This window comes from Bombina bombina, chromosome 1 (genome assembly GCF_027579735.1).
Source record: "Bombina bombina isolate aBomBom1 chromosome 1, aBomBom1.pri, whole genome shotgun sequence".
NCBI lineage: Eukaryota > Metazoa > Chordata > Amphibia > Anura > Bombinatoridae > Bombina > Bombina bombina.
Window position 1 is genome coordinate 1536428213 of NC_069499.1, and position 15221 is coordinate 1536443433.

At 37.0% G+C, this 15221-nt stretch overlaps 1 protein-coding gene across 1 annotated transcript in view; it reads left to right on the plus strand.

Moving 5' to 3' along the window:
• LOC128654585 (myosin-4-like) overlaps positions 1–15221 on the plus strand; it is a 192927-nt gene that overhangs the window by 107583 nt on the left and 70123 nt on the right. The window contains exon 25 of the mRNA XM_053708583.1: positions 14680–15069. Within this exon, the coding sequence (XP_053564558.1) occupies positions 14680–15069 (390 nt within the window). The remainder of the gene's footprint in view (positions 1–14679; positions 15070–15221) is intronic.

The following is a 15221-nucleotide window of genomic DNA, read 5'->3' on the forward strand; positions in this document are numbered from 1 at the left end:
TAAAGTTCTTCAGCAGGCTCCGTTTGAGCCTATGAATTCCTTAGATATTAAAATGTTATCTTGGAATGTTTTGTTTCTTGTTGCTATTTCATCTGCTCGTAGAGTCTCAGAGCTCTCGGCGTTGCAGTATGAGTCTCCTTACCTTATTTTCCATTTGGATAAGGTAGCTTTGCGTACTAAGTTAGGGTTTCTCCCTAAGGTGGTTTCGGATTGGCATTAATCAGGAGATTGTGAGAATAAATGTGATGATTCTAAAAGAACCAATAAATAAAAAGTTCATATAAGGATATGTGTATTCTTGGGGAGACTTCTGTAGCTTTTATGCCTTTTTGTATCCTTGAAGATTCTCAAAGAAAAGGAGAAAGAAATAGCAACATAGTGTAATTCTGTGATGGTTATCAACAATGTATCAAGCTTGTAGCCAAATGCCTACTCACATGTACTTGAGCTTACGACCAAGCTCAGGGAAATGCGCACACCCACTTTATACTGGTGGGTAAACAGTACTCTCACGGCAATACAATATAAAAGATTTATTTAAAATAAAATAAAAAGCGTCACACATGCAATACAAAACCACTTAAGCAGAGGTTAATAGAGCCATATATATTAATATTGCTCACAAAAGTCAACTCCTACTGCAGGATGTCAGCGGATTCAGGCAGCAGAAACTTAACCGCTGCACTGATCAACCTGACTCCAAAGGGAGTGGCTCCTCCTACAAGTGTGTCAGCAGGTGTACAGACGCCAAGGAGAGTAAAAGATTCCAACGATCGTTTCGCTTTGCAAGCTTTTTCAAGGAAATGAAGTGCGCATGTCCATGTGACCTTATATACCAGTCTCTTGTGTTTAAAACGGATATCCGGATTCTTCTGTTGCCATTTTGGAAAAGGGCATGAGTGTCCTCCACTGGGTTAAAAGACTTGTGTAGATTTGGTTTATATTTACAGTCATTAAGGAAAACACGAGTATATACTTATTAATCACATTACATTTTGAGGGATAAATTTTTTTCTCTTGTTAAGTGTATCCAGTCCACGGATCATCCATTACTTATGGAATATATTCTCCTTCCCAACAGGAAGTTGCAAGAGTCCACCCACAGCAAAGCTGCTATATAGCTCCTCCCCTAACTGCCATATTCAGTCATTCTCTTGCAAGCCTCAACATAGATAGGAGGTCGTGAGAGTCTGTGGTGCTTTATACTTAGTTTATTCTTCAATCAAAAGTTTGTTATTTTTAAATGGCACCGGAGTGTGCTGTTTATCTCAGGCAGTATTTGGAAGAAGAATCTGCGTGCGTTTTTCTATGATCTTAGCAGACGTAACTAAGATCCATTTGCTGTTCTCACACATTCTGAGGAGTGAGGTACTTCAGAGGGGGAATGGCGTGCAGGTTTTCCTGCAGATAAGGTATGTGCAGTAAAATATTTTTCTAGGAATGGAATTGACTATGAAAATACTGCTGATACCGAAGTAATGTAAGTAAAGCCTTAAATGCAGCGATAGCGACTGGTATCAGGCTTATTAATAGAGATACATACTCTTATAAAAATGTGTTTTAAAACGTTTGCTGGCATGTTTAATCGTTTTTTAACGTACATTGGTGATAACACTGTAATGTTGGTATAGCCTTAAATGCAGTAAAAGCGACTGGTATCAGGCTTATTAATAGAGATACATACTCTTGTAAAAGTGTGTTTTAAAACGTTTGCTGGCATGTTTAATCGTTTTTTAACATATGTTTGGTGATAAAACTTATTGGGGCCTAAGTTTTTTCCACATGGCTGGCTTAAATTTTGCATAGAAACAGTTAACTGAAGCTTCCCACTGTTGTAATATGAGTGGGAGGGGCCTAATTTAGCGTTTTTTTTACGCAGTTAAAATTACAAAATGAATCATCCAGATTCCCTCAGCAGTCCCATGAATACTACAGGACATTTCTAAAGGGCTAAAAAGACTTCCAAAATCGTTTATAGGGAAGGTAATCCACAGCTCTGCTGTGGCAGTTTTGTTGTGTCTGTTTTTAAAAACGTCTATGTCGTTTTTTTTATCTGTTTTTTGCATTAAGGGGTTAATAATCCATTTGCAAGTGGGTGCAATGCTCTGTTACATTATTACATGTACTGTAAAAATTTTGTTTGTTTTATTGCCTTTTTTCACTGTTTTTCAAATTTTGACAAAATTTGTTTCTCTTAAAGGCACAGTAACGTTTTATATATTTGCTTGTTAACTTGATTTTAAGTGTTTTCCAAGCTTACTAGTCTCATTAGTCTGTTCTAACATGTCTGACATAGAGGAAGCTCTGTGTTCATTATGTTTTAAAGCCATGGTGGAACCCCATCTTAGAATGTGTACCAGATGTACTGATTTCATGTTAAACAATAAAGATCATTTTTTGTCTTTAAAAACATTATCACCAGAGGATTCTGTCTTGGGGGTAGTTATGCCGACTAACTCTCCCCACGTGTCAGATCTTTTGACTCCCGCTTTAGGGATTCACGCTCAAATGGCGCCAAGTACATCAAGGGCTCCCATAGCGTTTATTTTACCAGGGGATTCTGTCGAGGGGAAAGTTATGCCGACTAACTCTCCCCACGTGTCAGACCCTTCGACTCCCGCTTCAGGGACTCACGCTCAAATGGCGCCAAGTACATCAAGGGCGCCCATAGCGTTTATTTTACAAGACATGGCAAAGGTGGTGAATAATACTCTGGCAGCAGTATTAGTCAGACTACCTGAAATTAAAGGAAAGCAGATAGCTCTGGGGGTAGATACAGAGCATACAGACACTTTAAGAACCATGTATGATACTACCTCACAAATATGCTTAGTCTGTGGGTGATTTTTTTTTTTTTTTTTTTTTTTGACTCAGGGAAGATGATTTAACCTGATTCTGATATTTCTACATTTAAAATTTATGCTTGAGAACCTCCACTTGTTGCTCAGGGAGGCTTTGGCTGCTCTGAATGAATGTGTACAATCGCAGGGCCAGAGAAATTGTGTAGACTGGATAAATAATATGCAGTGCCGGTGTGTACTGATGTTTTTCCAATACCTAAAGAGTTTTACTAAAACTTTTTTAATAAGGAATGGGATAGACCAGGTGTGCCGTTCTCTTCCCCTCCTATTTTTTAGAAGAATGTTTTCTAATAGTTACCGCCACACAGGACTTCTGGCAGACAGTTCCTAAGGTGGAGAGAAGAGTTTCTACTCTAGCTAAGCGTACCACTACCTCTGGCGAGGACAGTTGTGCTTTTAGATCCAATGGATAAAAAATGTTTATTCAACAGGGTTTTATCCTGCAGCCCCTTGCATACATTGCTTCTGTCACTGCTGCTGCGGCGTTCTGGGTTGAGTCTCTTGATGAGGCTTTACAGTTAGCCACTCCATTGGATGAATATATTTGACAAGCTTATGCTAGCCAATTCCTTTGTTTTCTGATGCCTTTGTTCATTTGACTAGACTAACGGCTAAGAATTCTGTTTTTTACTATACTGGCGCGCAGAGCGCTATGGCTTATATCATGGTCAACTGTCGTGACTTTAATAAATAAGCTACTTAACTTCCCTTCAAGGGGCAGACCCTATTCGGGCCTGGTTTGAAGGAGATTATTGCTTATATCACTGGAGGAAAAGGTCATGCCCTTCCTCAGGATAGGTCCAAATCAAGGGCCAAAAAGGTCTAATTTTCGTGCCTTTTAAAACTTCAGGGCAGGTGTGGCATCCACTTCCTCTAAGGCAAAACAAGAGGGAATTTTTGCTCAGTCCAAGGCGGTTTGGAGACAATTGGACCTGGAACAAAGATAAGCAGGCCAAGGAGCCTGCTGCTGCCTCTAAGGCAGCATGAAGGAACGCCCCCCCAAAAAAGGGGAGATTTCGCCTTTCACAATTATCTGCAAACCAGATAAAGGAGGCATTCTTACATTGTGTACGAGATCCATCCAGTTCCAAGAGTGGAACAGGGACAGAGTTTTTATTCAAATCTGTTTGTGGTTCCCAAGGAGAGGGAACCTTCAGACCTATTTTGGATCTAAAGATCTTAAACAAATTTCTCAGAATTCCGTCATTTAAGATGGAAACTATTCGTACCATCTTAACTATGATCCAGGAGAGTCAATAGAGGACTACAATGGATTTGAAGGTTGCTTATCCTCATATTGTGATGCATAAAGATCACCATCGTTTTTCAGGTTTGCCTTTCTAGACAGGCATTACCAGTTTGTAGCTCTTTCCTTTGGGATATCTACAGCCCCAAGAATCCTTATGGAGGTTCTGGGGTCGCTTTGGCGGTCCTTAGGCCGCGGGGTATAGAAGTGGCCCCTTATTTAGACGACATCCTGATACAGGCGTCAAACATCCAAATTGCCAAGTCTCATACGGACGTAGTACTGGCATTTCTGAGATCACATGGGTGGAAAGTGAACAAGGAAAGAGTTCTCTATCCCCAATCTCAAGGTTTTCCCTCCTAGGGACTCTGATAGATTCTGTAGAAATGAAAATTTACCTGACGGAGTCCAGGTTGTCAAAGTTTCTAAATTTCTGCCGTGTTTTTCATCCCATCCGCGCCCTTCGGTGACTCAGTACATGAATGAAATCGGCTTAATGGTAGCGGCAAGGGACATAGTACCGTTTGCATGTCTACATTTCAGACCGCTGCAACTATGCATGCTCAGTCAGAGGACTGGGGATTACACAGATTTGTCCCCCTGTTAAACCTGGACCAAGAGACCAAAGATTCTCTTCTCTGGTGACTATGTCGGGTCCATCTGTCCAAGGGTATGACCTTCCGCAGGTCAGATGGGACAATTGTTACAATAGATGCCAGCCTTTTAGGTTGGGATACAGTCTGGTACTACCTGAAGGCTCAGGGATAGTGGACTTAGGAGGAGACCCTCCTTCTAATAAATATTCTGGAACTGGGAGTGATATTCCATGCTCTTCAGACTTGGCCTCAGTTAGCAACTCTGAGGTACATCATACTCAGTCGGACAATATACACGACTGTGGCTTACATCAGCCATCAAGGGGGAACAGAAGTTCCCTAGCGATGTTAGAAGTCTTACAATATTTCACTGGACAGAGACTCACTCTTGTCTATCAGCTATCCATATCCCAGGTGTTGAGAACTGGGAGGTGGATTTTCTAAGTCGTCAGACTTTTCTTCCGGGGGAGTGGGATTTCCTCCGGAGGTCAAGACCAAGCAGGAGAGGGCTTTGGTGTTTTTGACAGCGCCTGCGTAGCCACGCAGGACCTGGTATGCAGATCTGGTGGACATGTCATCCTTTCCATCACGGTGTCTGCTTCTGAGACAGGTCCCTCTACCTCAGGGTCTTTTCAACCATCTACATAGAATCAATCTGAGATGGACTGCCTGGAGACTGAACGCTTGATGTTATCAAAGCATGGCTTCTCCGAGTCAGTCATTGATACCTTAATACAGACATGAAAGCCTGTCTCTAGGAAAATTGAACGTAGATATGGTGTAAATATCTGATTGTTATGAATCCAAGGGTTACTCATGGAGTAAAGTCTGGATTCCCAGGATATTATCTTTTCTCCAAGATGTTTTTGAGAAAAGGGTTGTCAGCTAATTCCTTAAAAGGGACAGATTTTTACTCTGTCTATTTTTTTTTTTTGCACAAGCGTCTGGCAGGTATTCTAGACGTTCAGGCATTTGGTCAGGCTTTGGTTAGATCCAAGCCTGTGTTTAAAACTGTTGCTCCGCCATGGAGCTTAAACCTGGTTCTTAAGGTTCTTCAAGAAGTTCCGTTTGAACCTTTTTTGTCCCATAGATATCAATCTTTATCTTGGAAAGTTCCTTTTGGGTAGCTATTTCCTCGACTCGTAGAGTCTCCAAGTTATCTGTGTTACAATGTGATTCTCCTTATCTGGTCCTTCGTACGGATAAGGTAGTCCTGCGTACCAACCTGGGTTTTTTCCTAAGGTGGTATCTAACAAGAACAATGTAGCTTCTGTTGAACAGATTTACAAGACGGAGTCTTGGTCTGCGCTTCATACTTTTTCAAATTTAACAAATTTGATACCTTGCTTCTTCGGAGGCTATTTTTGGGAGAAAGGGTTTTTTACAGGCAGTTGTAACTTCCGTTTAAGTACCTGCCTTGTCCCTCCCATCATCCGTGTACTTTAGCTTTGGTATTGGTATTCCATAAGTAATGGATGATCCGTGGACTGGATACACTTAACAAGAGAAAACATAATTTATGCTTACCTGATAAATGTATTTCTCTTGTAGTGTATCCAGTCCACGGCCCGCCCTGTCACTTTAAGGCAGGTAATTTTTTCATTTGAACTACAGTCACCACTGCACCCTATGGTTTTTTCCTTTCTCTGCATGTTTTCGGTCGAATGACTGAATATGGCAGTTAGGGGAGGAGCTATATAGCAGCTTTGCTGTGGGTGGACTCTTGCAACTTCCTGTTGGGAAGGAGAATATATTCCATAAGTAATGGATGATCCGTGGACTGGATACACTACAAGAGAAATAAATTTATCAGGTAAGCATAAATTATGTTTTTTCATTTTATACAAAACACACAGATAAGTCTTAATAGATTAAGTTTTCTCCTGAGGAATATACCAAATACGGTATGACCATATTCTATGTTTGCACTTATACTCAACTGATTATACCATTCATTGCTCACATCAATTCTTTGTTATTCAGATTGCTACTATTAATCGTACATCTTGCTCCTTATTTTTATTTTTGTCTCGTAAATGTTTAATTCTATATTTTTGCCCCAAGTTACATAAACAACTTTATGTTCCTTACTATTGTGTTAATACTTGAATAACATAGCAAAATGTAAAAAATAGAGAATATGTCACACCCAGGTCAGGGTTATCGTGTAACATTGTCATTATGATTTAGTTAGAAACTACTATTGCAGAAAATGGTGCAATTAAAAATCTTTATTTAAGCCATTAGGTATAAAAGTATCCATAGTGTGAATCCATTTCATTTCTAGGCGTCCTAGTTGGTTTTGTATGTCACCCCCCTCTCCAATCTTGTTCAATTTTTCTTATCCCTAGAAATTCTAGATCACTGACTTTCCTTTTATGTACCCTGTCAAAATGTGCTGACAGTGTATGATTTGGGTAACCCTTCTCAATATTGTAAATGTGTTCATTTAGTCTTGTTCTAAGGAGTCTAGAGGTGCGACCTATATAAATTAGATTGCACGAACAGCGTAATAGATAAATTAAATTCTTGCTATTGCAAGTAATGAATTGATTTATTTCATAAACTTTTTTATTGTCTGCTGAATAGAACTTATTACATAATTTTGATGTTTTTTTCATTCTCTGACATGCATTACAAAATAAACATTTTCTGAACCCTACCTGTGGAGTGGGCAGCCAATTTTTGGCGGATATTACACTTTGTTTGTTCTTCATGTTTTTTGCATGTGATAACTGTAATTTTAAATTTGGTACCTTTTTAAACATAATATTTGGACCTTCCCCAAGAAATTCCGTTAGTCCCGAATCTCTAGTGAGGATGCCCCAATGTCTATGAATGATATTTCTTAGTTCGTGACTTTGTGTACTGTGCTGAAAAATTAATCTGTTCGCTACATTAGTATTCTTTCTCTTATAATCTTGTGTATTTTTATTCTTATATTTTAATAATTCAATTCTGTCTATATTTCTAACTTCCTCTATTTTTTCCTCCAAAAAACTGTTTGAATAATTCTTTTCTAGGAATCGTTTTTTTAAAACTTGAGATTGGGTTTGGTATTCATCTACTTCCTTACAGTTACGTCTTAACCTAACAAATTGTCCTTTGGGGACGTTCCTTAACCAATGGCGCTGGTGACAGCTATTGAGATTAATGTAATTATTCACATCTATACTTTTAAAGTGATTCCTTGACTTAAAGGGACAGTGTACACTCATTTTCATATAACTGCATGTAATAGACACTACTATAAAGAATAATATGCACAGATACTGATGTAAAAATTCAGTATAAAACTGTTTAAAAACTTACTTAGAAGCTGTCAGTTTACCTCTGTTGAAAAGATAGCTGGAAAGCCCACTGCAAGTGGCAAATAAGACACTCCCCCCCCCCCCTTCTTTTGCATATGAAAAGACCCTTTACACAAACAGGAGCAAGCTGGAGTAGGTAGTCGAGCGTATTCACATAAAACTTTGGGGCTTGGTTAGGAGTCTGAAAATCAGAGCAATGTTATTTAAAAATAAGCAAAACTATACATTAATTTTAAAAAAAAACTTTATGGGCTATATAAATAGATTATCTACAAAACATTTATGCAAAGAAAAAATGAGTGTATAATGTCCCTTTAAGTGAATTCTCCTTAACATAAATTTCCAAATCCAGAAATTCTATTTTTTCTTTACTGTACTTCCATGTTAAAGATACTTGAAACTCATTATTTTTTAAATGTTCCATAAATTCCACCAACTGACCCTCACTCCCTGACCATATTAGAAACAGGTCATCTACATAGCGGCGATAGGACACCAGATATTGCGCCCAGGGGGAGTTGTAGATGTAATTATTTTCCCAATTAGCCATATACAGATTGGCATAACTGGGCGCAAATCTGGTGCCCATCGCCGTACCGCTAGTTTGCAGATAGTATGTTTTATTAAAGTAAAAATAGTTCGTTTCCAGTATAATCCTAATGCCTTCCAGAATAAATTCCAGTTGTTTACTATTCAAGGTTTTATCTTCCTCCAGAATCTTTTTAACTGATGCAATCCCAAGATCTTTATTTATGATAGTGTACAGTGATGTGACGTCACTAGTGACTAGCCACCACTCTTTGTTCCACTCTATACCCTCCAGGTGATTCAATATGCTTATAGTGTCTTTCAAATAGGATTTAGTACTCTTCACATAATTTTTTAACTGTTGGTCTATATAAGCTGAGAGGTTACTAGTTAGGGAGTTTACACCCGACACATTAAGGGAAGTAGAAAAATATTTGACTAAGGAAACTAAATATCACTTAGAAATTGTTACACTAGAAAAGTATTTGAAAGAACAAATCTCCCCAAGGGGATTAAGGATTTTTAAAAATCCTACGTTTGGTCAAGACAATTTGATGTTTATGACAAAATTGAACCATATTTTAGAAGACTGTACTAAAAGGTTAATGGGATTAATTGTTAATGAAAGGAATAAACTCCTAGAAGAAGTGAATGAAGAAATTAATGCATTAGAAAAGAAAGTAATTCCACAAATGAGTGACACCAAGTATGAAAACCTCTCTAACACAATAATGGAGAATATTGATTCTTTGAAAAAAGAAATTAAAAACACCAAGAGAAAGAAATATATTAGGGATTATGAGGATTATAAGGAAAGGAAGGAAAGGAATTACAAAGTAAAAAAACATAAGGACAAATATGCATAACATTAGTAATAACAGAAACAATAAGATGCCTAAAAAACAAAACGATAAAGAATATGGGTATTCATACCAGAATGTGGATAAGAGTAATAGGATACATGAAAATAGGAACAGTTCATTAGCACACAGAGAGAGGGAGCAATACTATACACATAGAAATAGTGATAATCCACAGGTAGGATATAGGCATTCTGAGTTTCAGCAGGATGCCAGAAACTATACACACCAACACAATAGGGGTAATTACAATAAATCAGATCAGCATAGAAGAGATGATTATGATTGGCAACAACCTAGGAATCCATTCAGGAAACAAAAAGCACAATACCACAATGAGACCAACACCTATAATAGATTTGAGGGATTAAATAGATGTGACTCAGGTGATGAGGAGGTTTTTTTAGAAACCGGAAAGAGAAGGTACACACGCACAGACTCAGACCGATTCAACAAAAGAGGAAGGAACATGGACAGAGTAGATTATTAAAAAGAGAACCATGTAACATTAGGAGAAATGATATCGTTGCAAAGGACAGCAGTAACACTATACACAAAGGGATTTTCAATTTGTCAAGTGTGACATTATCAGAAGCACAAACATCAGTTTTGGGAAGGGGATTAAATTTTGCCCCAAGTTACAGAATTAACAAATTTGATACATACATAGGAATACAGAAATTCATACGTAACCTATGTATTAAAAAATACTTTGCAAATAGTCCTATTATTAGAAATAATGCTTTAGAACCAAACACATACAGACATGTAGAATTAAGCAAAAAATCTACATTTAATCTGACCCAATATAAATCAGCCCCCATGGAGACTTTTTTAGAACTGGTACATAGGGATATAAAAAAATTGAAAATGGATTATAAATCGAACTTAACTAGAGTAGAACAAATTGCATTAGATCAACTGAAAAATGATGATAGAATCACCATTAGGCCCGCGGATAAGGGCGGAGGAACAGTCATAATGGACAAAATAAAGTATGATGAAGAATGCCTTAGACAACTAAATAACACTGACACCTATAAAAAACTAAGTTCCAGTCCCATATTTGCTTTTAAAAAAAGATTGGAAAAAGGACTTAGGGAAGAAATTCTAAATAAAAAGGAATATGGTTATATATATAATCCATTTCCGAAAACACCAACTTTTTATGTACTCCCGAAGATCCATAAGGATCTATGTAATCCCCCAGGGAGACCAATTGTGTTGGGTGTAAATTCCCTAACTAGTAACCTCTCAGCTTATATAGACCAACAGTTACAAAATTATGTGAAGAGTACTAAATCCTATTTGAAAGACACTATAAGCATATTGAATCACCTGGAGGGTATAGAGTGGAACAAAGAGTGGTGGCTAGTCACTAGTGACGTCACATCACTGTACACTATCATAAATAAAGATCTTGGGATTGCATCAGTTAAAAAGATTCTGGAGGAAGATAAAACCTTGAATAGTAAACAACTGGAATTTATTCTGGAAGGCATTAGGATTATACTGGAAACTAACTATTTTTACTTTAATAAAACATACTATCTGCAAACTAGCGGTACGGCGATGGGCACCAGATTTGCGCCCAGTTATGCCAATCTGTATATGGCTAATTGGGAAAATAATTACATCTACAACTCCCCCTGGGCGCAATATCTGGTGTCCTATCGCCGCTATGTAGATGACCTGTTTCTAATATGGTCAGGGAGTGAGGGTCAGTTGGTGGAATTTATGGAACATTTAAAAAATAATGAGTTTCAAGTATCTTTAACATGGAAGTATAGTAAAGAAAAAATAGAATTTCTGGATTTGGAAATTTATGTTAAGGAGAATTCACTTAAGTCAAGGAATCACTTTAAAAGTATAGATGTGAATAATTACATTAATCTCAATAGCTGTCACCAGCGCCATTGGTTAAGGAACGTCCCCAAAGGACAATTTGTTAGGTTAAGACATAACTGTAAGGAAGTAGATTAATACCAAACCCAATCTCAAGTTTTAAAAAAACGATTCCTAGAAAAGAATTATTCAAACAGTTTTTTGGAGGAAAAAATAGAGGAAGTTAGAAATATAGACAGAATTAAATTATTAAAATATAAGAATAAAAATACACAAGATTATAAGAGAAAGAATACTAATGTAGCGAACAGATTAATTTTTCAGCACAGTACACAAAGTCACGAACTAAGAAATATCATTCATAGACATTGGGGCATCCTCACTAGAGATTCGGGACTAACGGAATTTCTTGGGAAGGTCCAAATATTATGTTTAAAAAGGTACCAAATTTAAAATTACAGTTATCACATGCAAACGACATGAAGAACAAACAAAGTGTAATATCCGCCAAAAATTGGCTGCCCACTCCACAGGTAGGGTTCAGAAAATGTTTATTTTGTAATGCATGTCAGAGAATGAAAAAAACATCAAAATTATGTAATAAGTTCTATTCAGCAGACAATAAAAAAGTTTATGAAATAAATCAATTCATTACTTGCAATAGCAAGAATTTAATTTATCTATTACGCTGTTCGTGCAATCTAATTTATATAGGTCGCACCTCTAGACTCCTTAGAACAAGACTAAATGAACACATTTACAATATTGAGAAGGGTTACCCAAATCATACACTGTCAGCACATTTTGACAGGGTACATAAAAGGAAAGTCAGTGATCTAGAATTTCTAGGGATAAGAAAAATTGAACAAGATTGGAGAGGGGGTGACATACAAAACCAACTAGGACGCCTAGAAATGAAATGGATTCACACTATGGATACTTTTATACCTAATGGCTTAAATAAAGATTTTTAATTGCACCATTTTCTGCAATAGTAGTTTCTAACTAAATCATAATGACAATGTTACACGATAACCCTGACCTGGGTGTGACATATTCTCTATTTTTTACATTTTGCTATGTTATTCAAGTATTAACACAATAGTAAGGAACATAAAGTTGTTTATGTAACTTGGGGCAAAAATATAGAATTAAACATTTACGAGACAAAAATAAAAATAAGGAGCAAGATGTACGATTAATAGTAGACAATCTGAATAACAAAGAATTGATGTGAGCAATGAATGGTATAATCAGTTGAGTATAAGTGCAAACATAGAATATGGTCATACCGTATTTGGTATATTCCTCAGGAGAAAACTTAATCTATTAAGACTTATCTGTGTGTTTTGTATAAAATGAAAAAAAAATTTATCTCTCAAAATGTAATGTGATTAATAAGTATATACTTGTGTTTTCCTTAATGACTGTAAATATAAACCAAATCTACACAAGTCTTTTAACCCAGTGGAGGACACTCATGCCCTTTTCCAAAATGGCAACAGAAGAATCCGGATATCCGTTTTAAACACAAGAGACTGGTATATAAGGTCACATGGACATGCGCACTTCATTTCCTTGAAAAAGCTTGCAAAGCGAAACGATTGTTGGAATATTTTACTCTCCTTGGCATCTGTACACCTGCTGACACACTTGTAGGAGGAGCCACTCCCTTTGGAGTCAGGTTGATCAGTGCAGCGGTTAAGTTTCTGCTGCCTGAATCCGCTGACATCCTGTAGTAGGAGTTGACTTTTGTGAGCAATATTAATATATATGGCTCTATTAACCTCTGCTTAAGTGGTTTTGTATTGCATGTGTGACGCTTTTTATTTTATTTTAAATAAATCTTTTATATTGTATTGCCGTGAGAGTACTGTTTACCCACCAGTATAAAGTGGGTGTGCACATTTCCCTGAGCTTGGTCGTAAGCTCAAGTACATGTGAGTAGGCATTTGGCTACAAGCTTGATACATTGTTGATAACCATCACAGAATTACACTATGTTGCTATTTCTTTCTCCTTTTCTTTGAGAATCTTCAAGGATACAAAAAGGCATAAAAGCTACAGAAGTCTCCCCAAGAATACACATATTCTTATATGAACTTTTTATTTATTGGTTCTTTTAGAATCATCACATTTATTCTCACATTTGTTTTTTGTTTGTGATGTTTGGTATATTTTTTGTATTAATCAGGAGATTGTTGTTCCTTCTTTATGTCCTAACCCATCTTCTCATAAGGAACGTCTGTTGCACAACCTAGACGTGGTGCGTGCATTAAAGTTCTACTTACAGGTGACTAAGGATTTTCGCCATTCTTCTGCTTTGTTTGTGGTTTTCTCTGGGAAACGTAAGGGGCAGAAAGCTATGGCTACTTCTCTTTCTTTATCGCTGAGGAGTATCATTCACTTGGCCTATGAAACTGCTGGACAGCAGCCTCCAGAGAGGGTCACGGCTCATTCTACGAGGGCTGTTTCCTATTCCTGGGCATTCAAAAATGAAGCTGCAACTTGGTCCTCTCTTCACACTTTTTCTAAATTTTATAAATTTTATACTTTTTGCCTCGGCTGAGGCTTCTTTTGGGAGAAAGGTTCTTCAAGCAGTGGTGCCTTCTGTTTAGGTTCCCTGTCTTGTCCCTCCCTTATCTGTGTCCTCTAGCTTGGGTATTGATTCCCAATAGTAATTAGATGATCCGTGGACTCACCGTGTTATTAGAAAGAAAACGAAATTTATGCTTACCTGATAAATGTATTTATTTCTTGATATGGTGAGTCCACAGCCTGCACTGTTTTTTAAAACAGGAATTTATCCACCAATCAGCAAGAATAACCCAGGTTATTCACCAAAAATGGGCTGGCATCTAAACTTACATTCTTGCATTTTAAATAAAGATACCAAGAGAAGGAAGAAAATTTGGTAATAGGAGTAAATTAGAAAGTTTCTTAAAATTGCATGCTCTATCTGAATCACGAAACAAAAAAATTGGGTTCAGTGTCCCTTTAAGTATATTGAAAGTTGTTTTAAATTGCTTGCTTTGTCTGAATCATGAAACTTTCATTTTGATTTTGTGGCCCTTTTAAGAAAGCAATGATGTCACAAATCTTTTTATTTGCTATTATTTGTTGGGAAGCAAGCAGATATTCCCTTTGTCTTGCACACTGTTTAAGTATAACATATCCAAATAAAGGTGCTAAGCTCAGTAAGAAGAGTTTATTTTATACATATGCAATGTGTAAGTGTAAAATTATTTTAAAGGGATATGAAACCCATATTTGTTCTTTCATGATTCAGATCCCTTTAAAATATTTTTCTCATATCATAATGCAAGAGGCGGTGAAAAATAATGTTAATAGCACGCATGAAATAAAAAAACAACCATACAGTGATAATAAATATAAACAATGGAAATAAAGTGTCTGCTATATGTTCTATAGGCTAATAATGAAGAGCTGCAAGAGGAGATAGAGTCGGAAAGAGCCACTCGAGCTAAAATTGAGAAACAGCGGGCGGATCTTTCCAGAGAATTAGAAGATATCAGTGAAAAAATGGAAGAGGCTGGAGGAGCAAGTGCAGTCCAAATAGAAATGAATAAAAAGAGAGAGGCAGAATTTTTTAAAATGCGCAGAGATCTAGAGGAGTCAACATTGCAACACGAAGTGTTGCTTGCCGGCCTACGGAAAAAGCAAGCCGATAGCATGGCAGAACTGGGGGAGCAGGTGGAAAACCTTCAGCGTATCAAACAGAAACTTGAGAAAGAGAAGGCTGAGGGCAAAATGGAAATAGATGATCTGGCCAGTAATATGGAATCTGTTTCTAAGTCCAAGGTAAGAAGTTTTATTTATTATTAAAAGGATACTATATCAGTTTTATCCTTTAATATCTATCAATCTATCTATCTATCTTTCTCCCTATATTTTGCTATGTAAAAAGCATGTGTTCCTGAGCCGAGAAATAAACATATTTTTGTTTTTATATT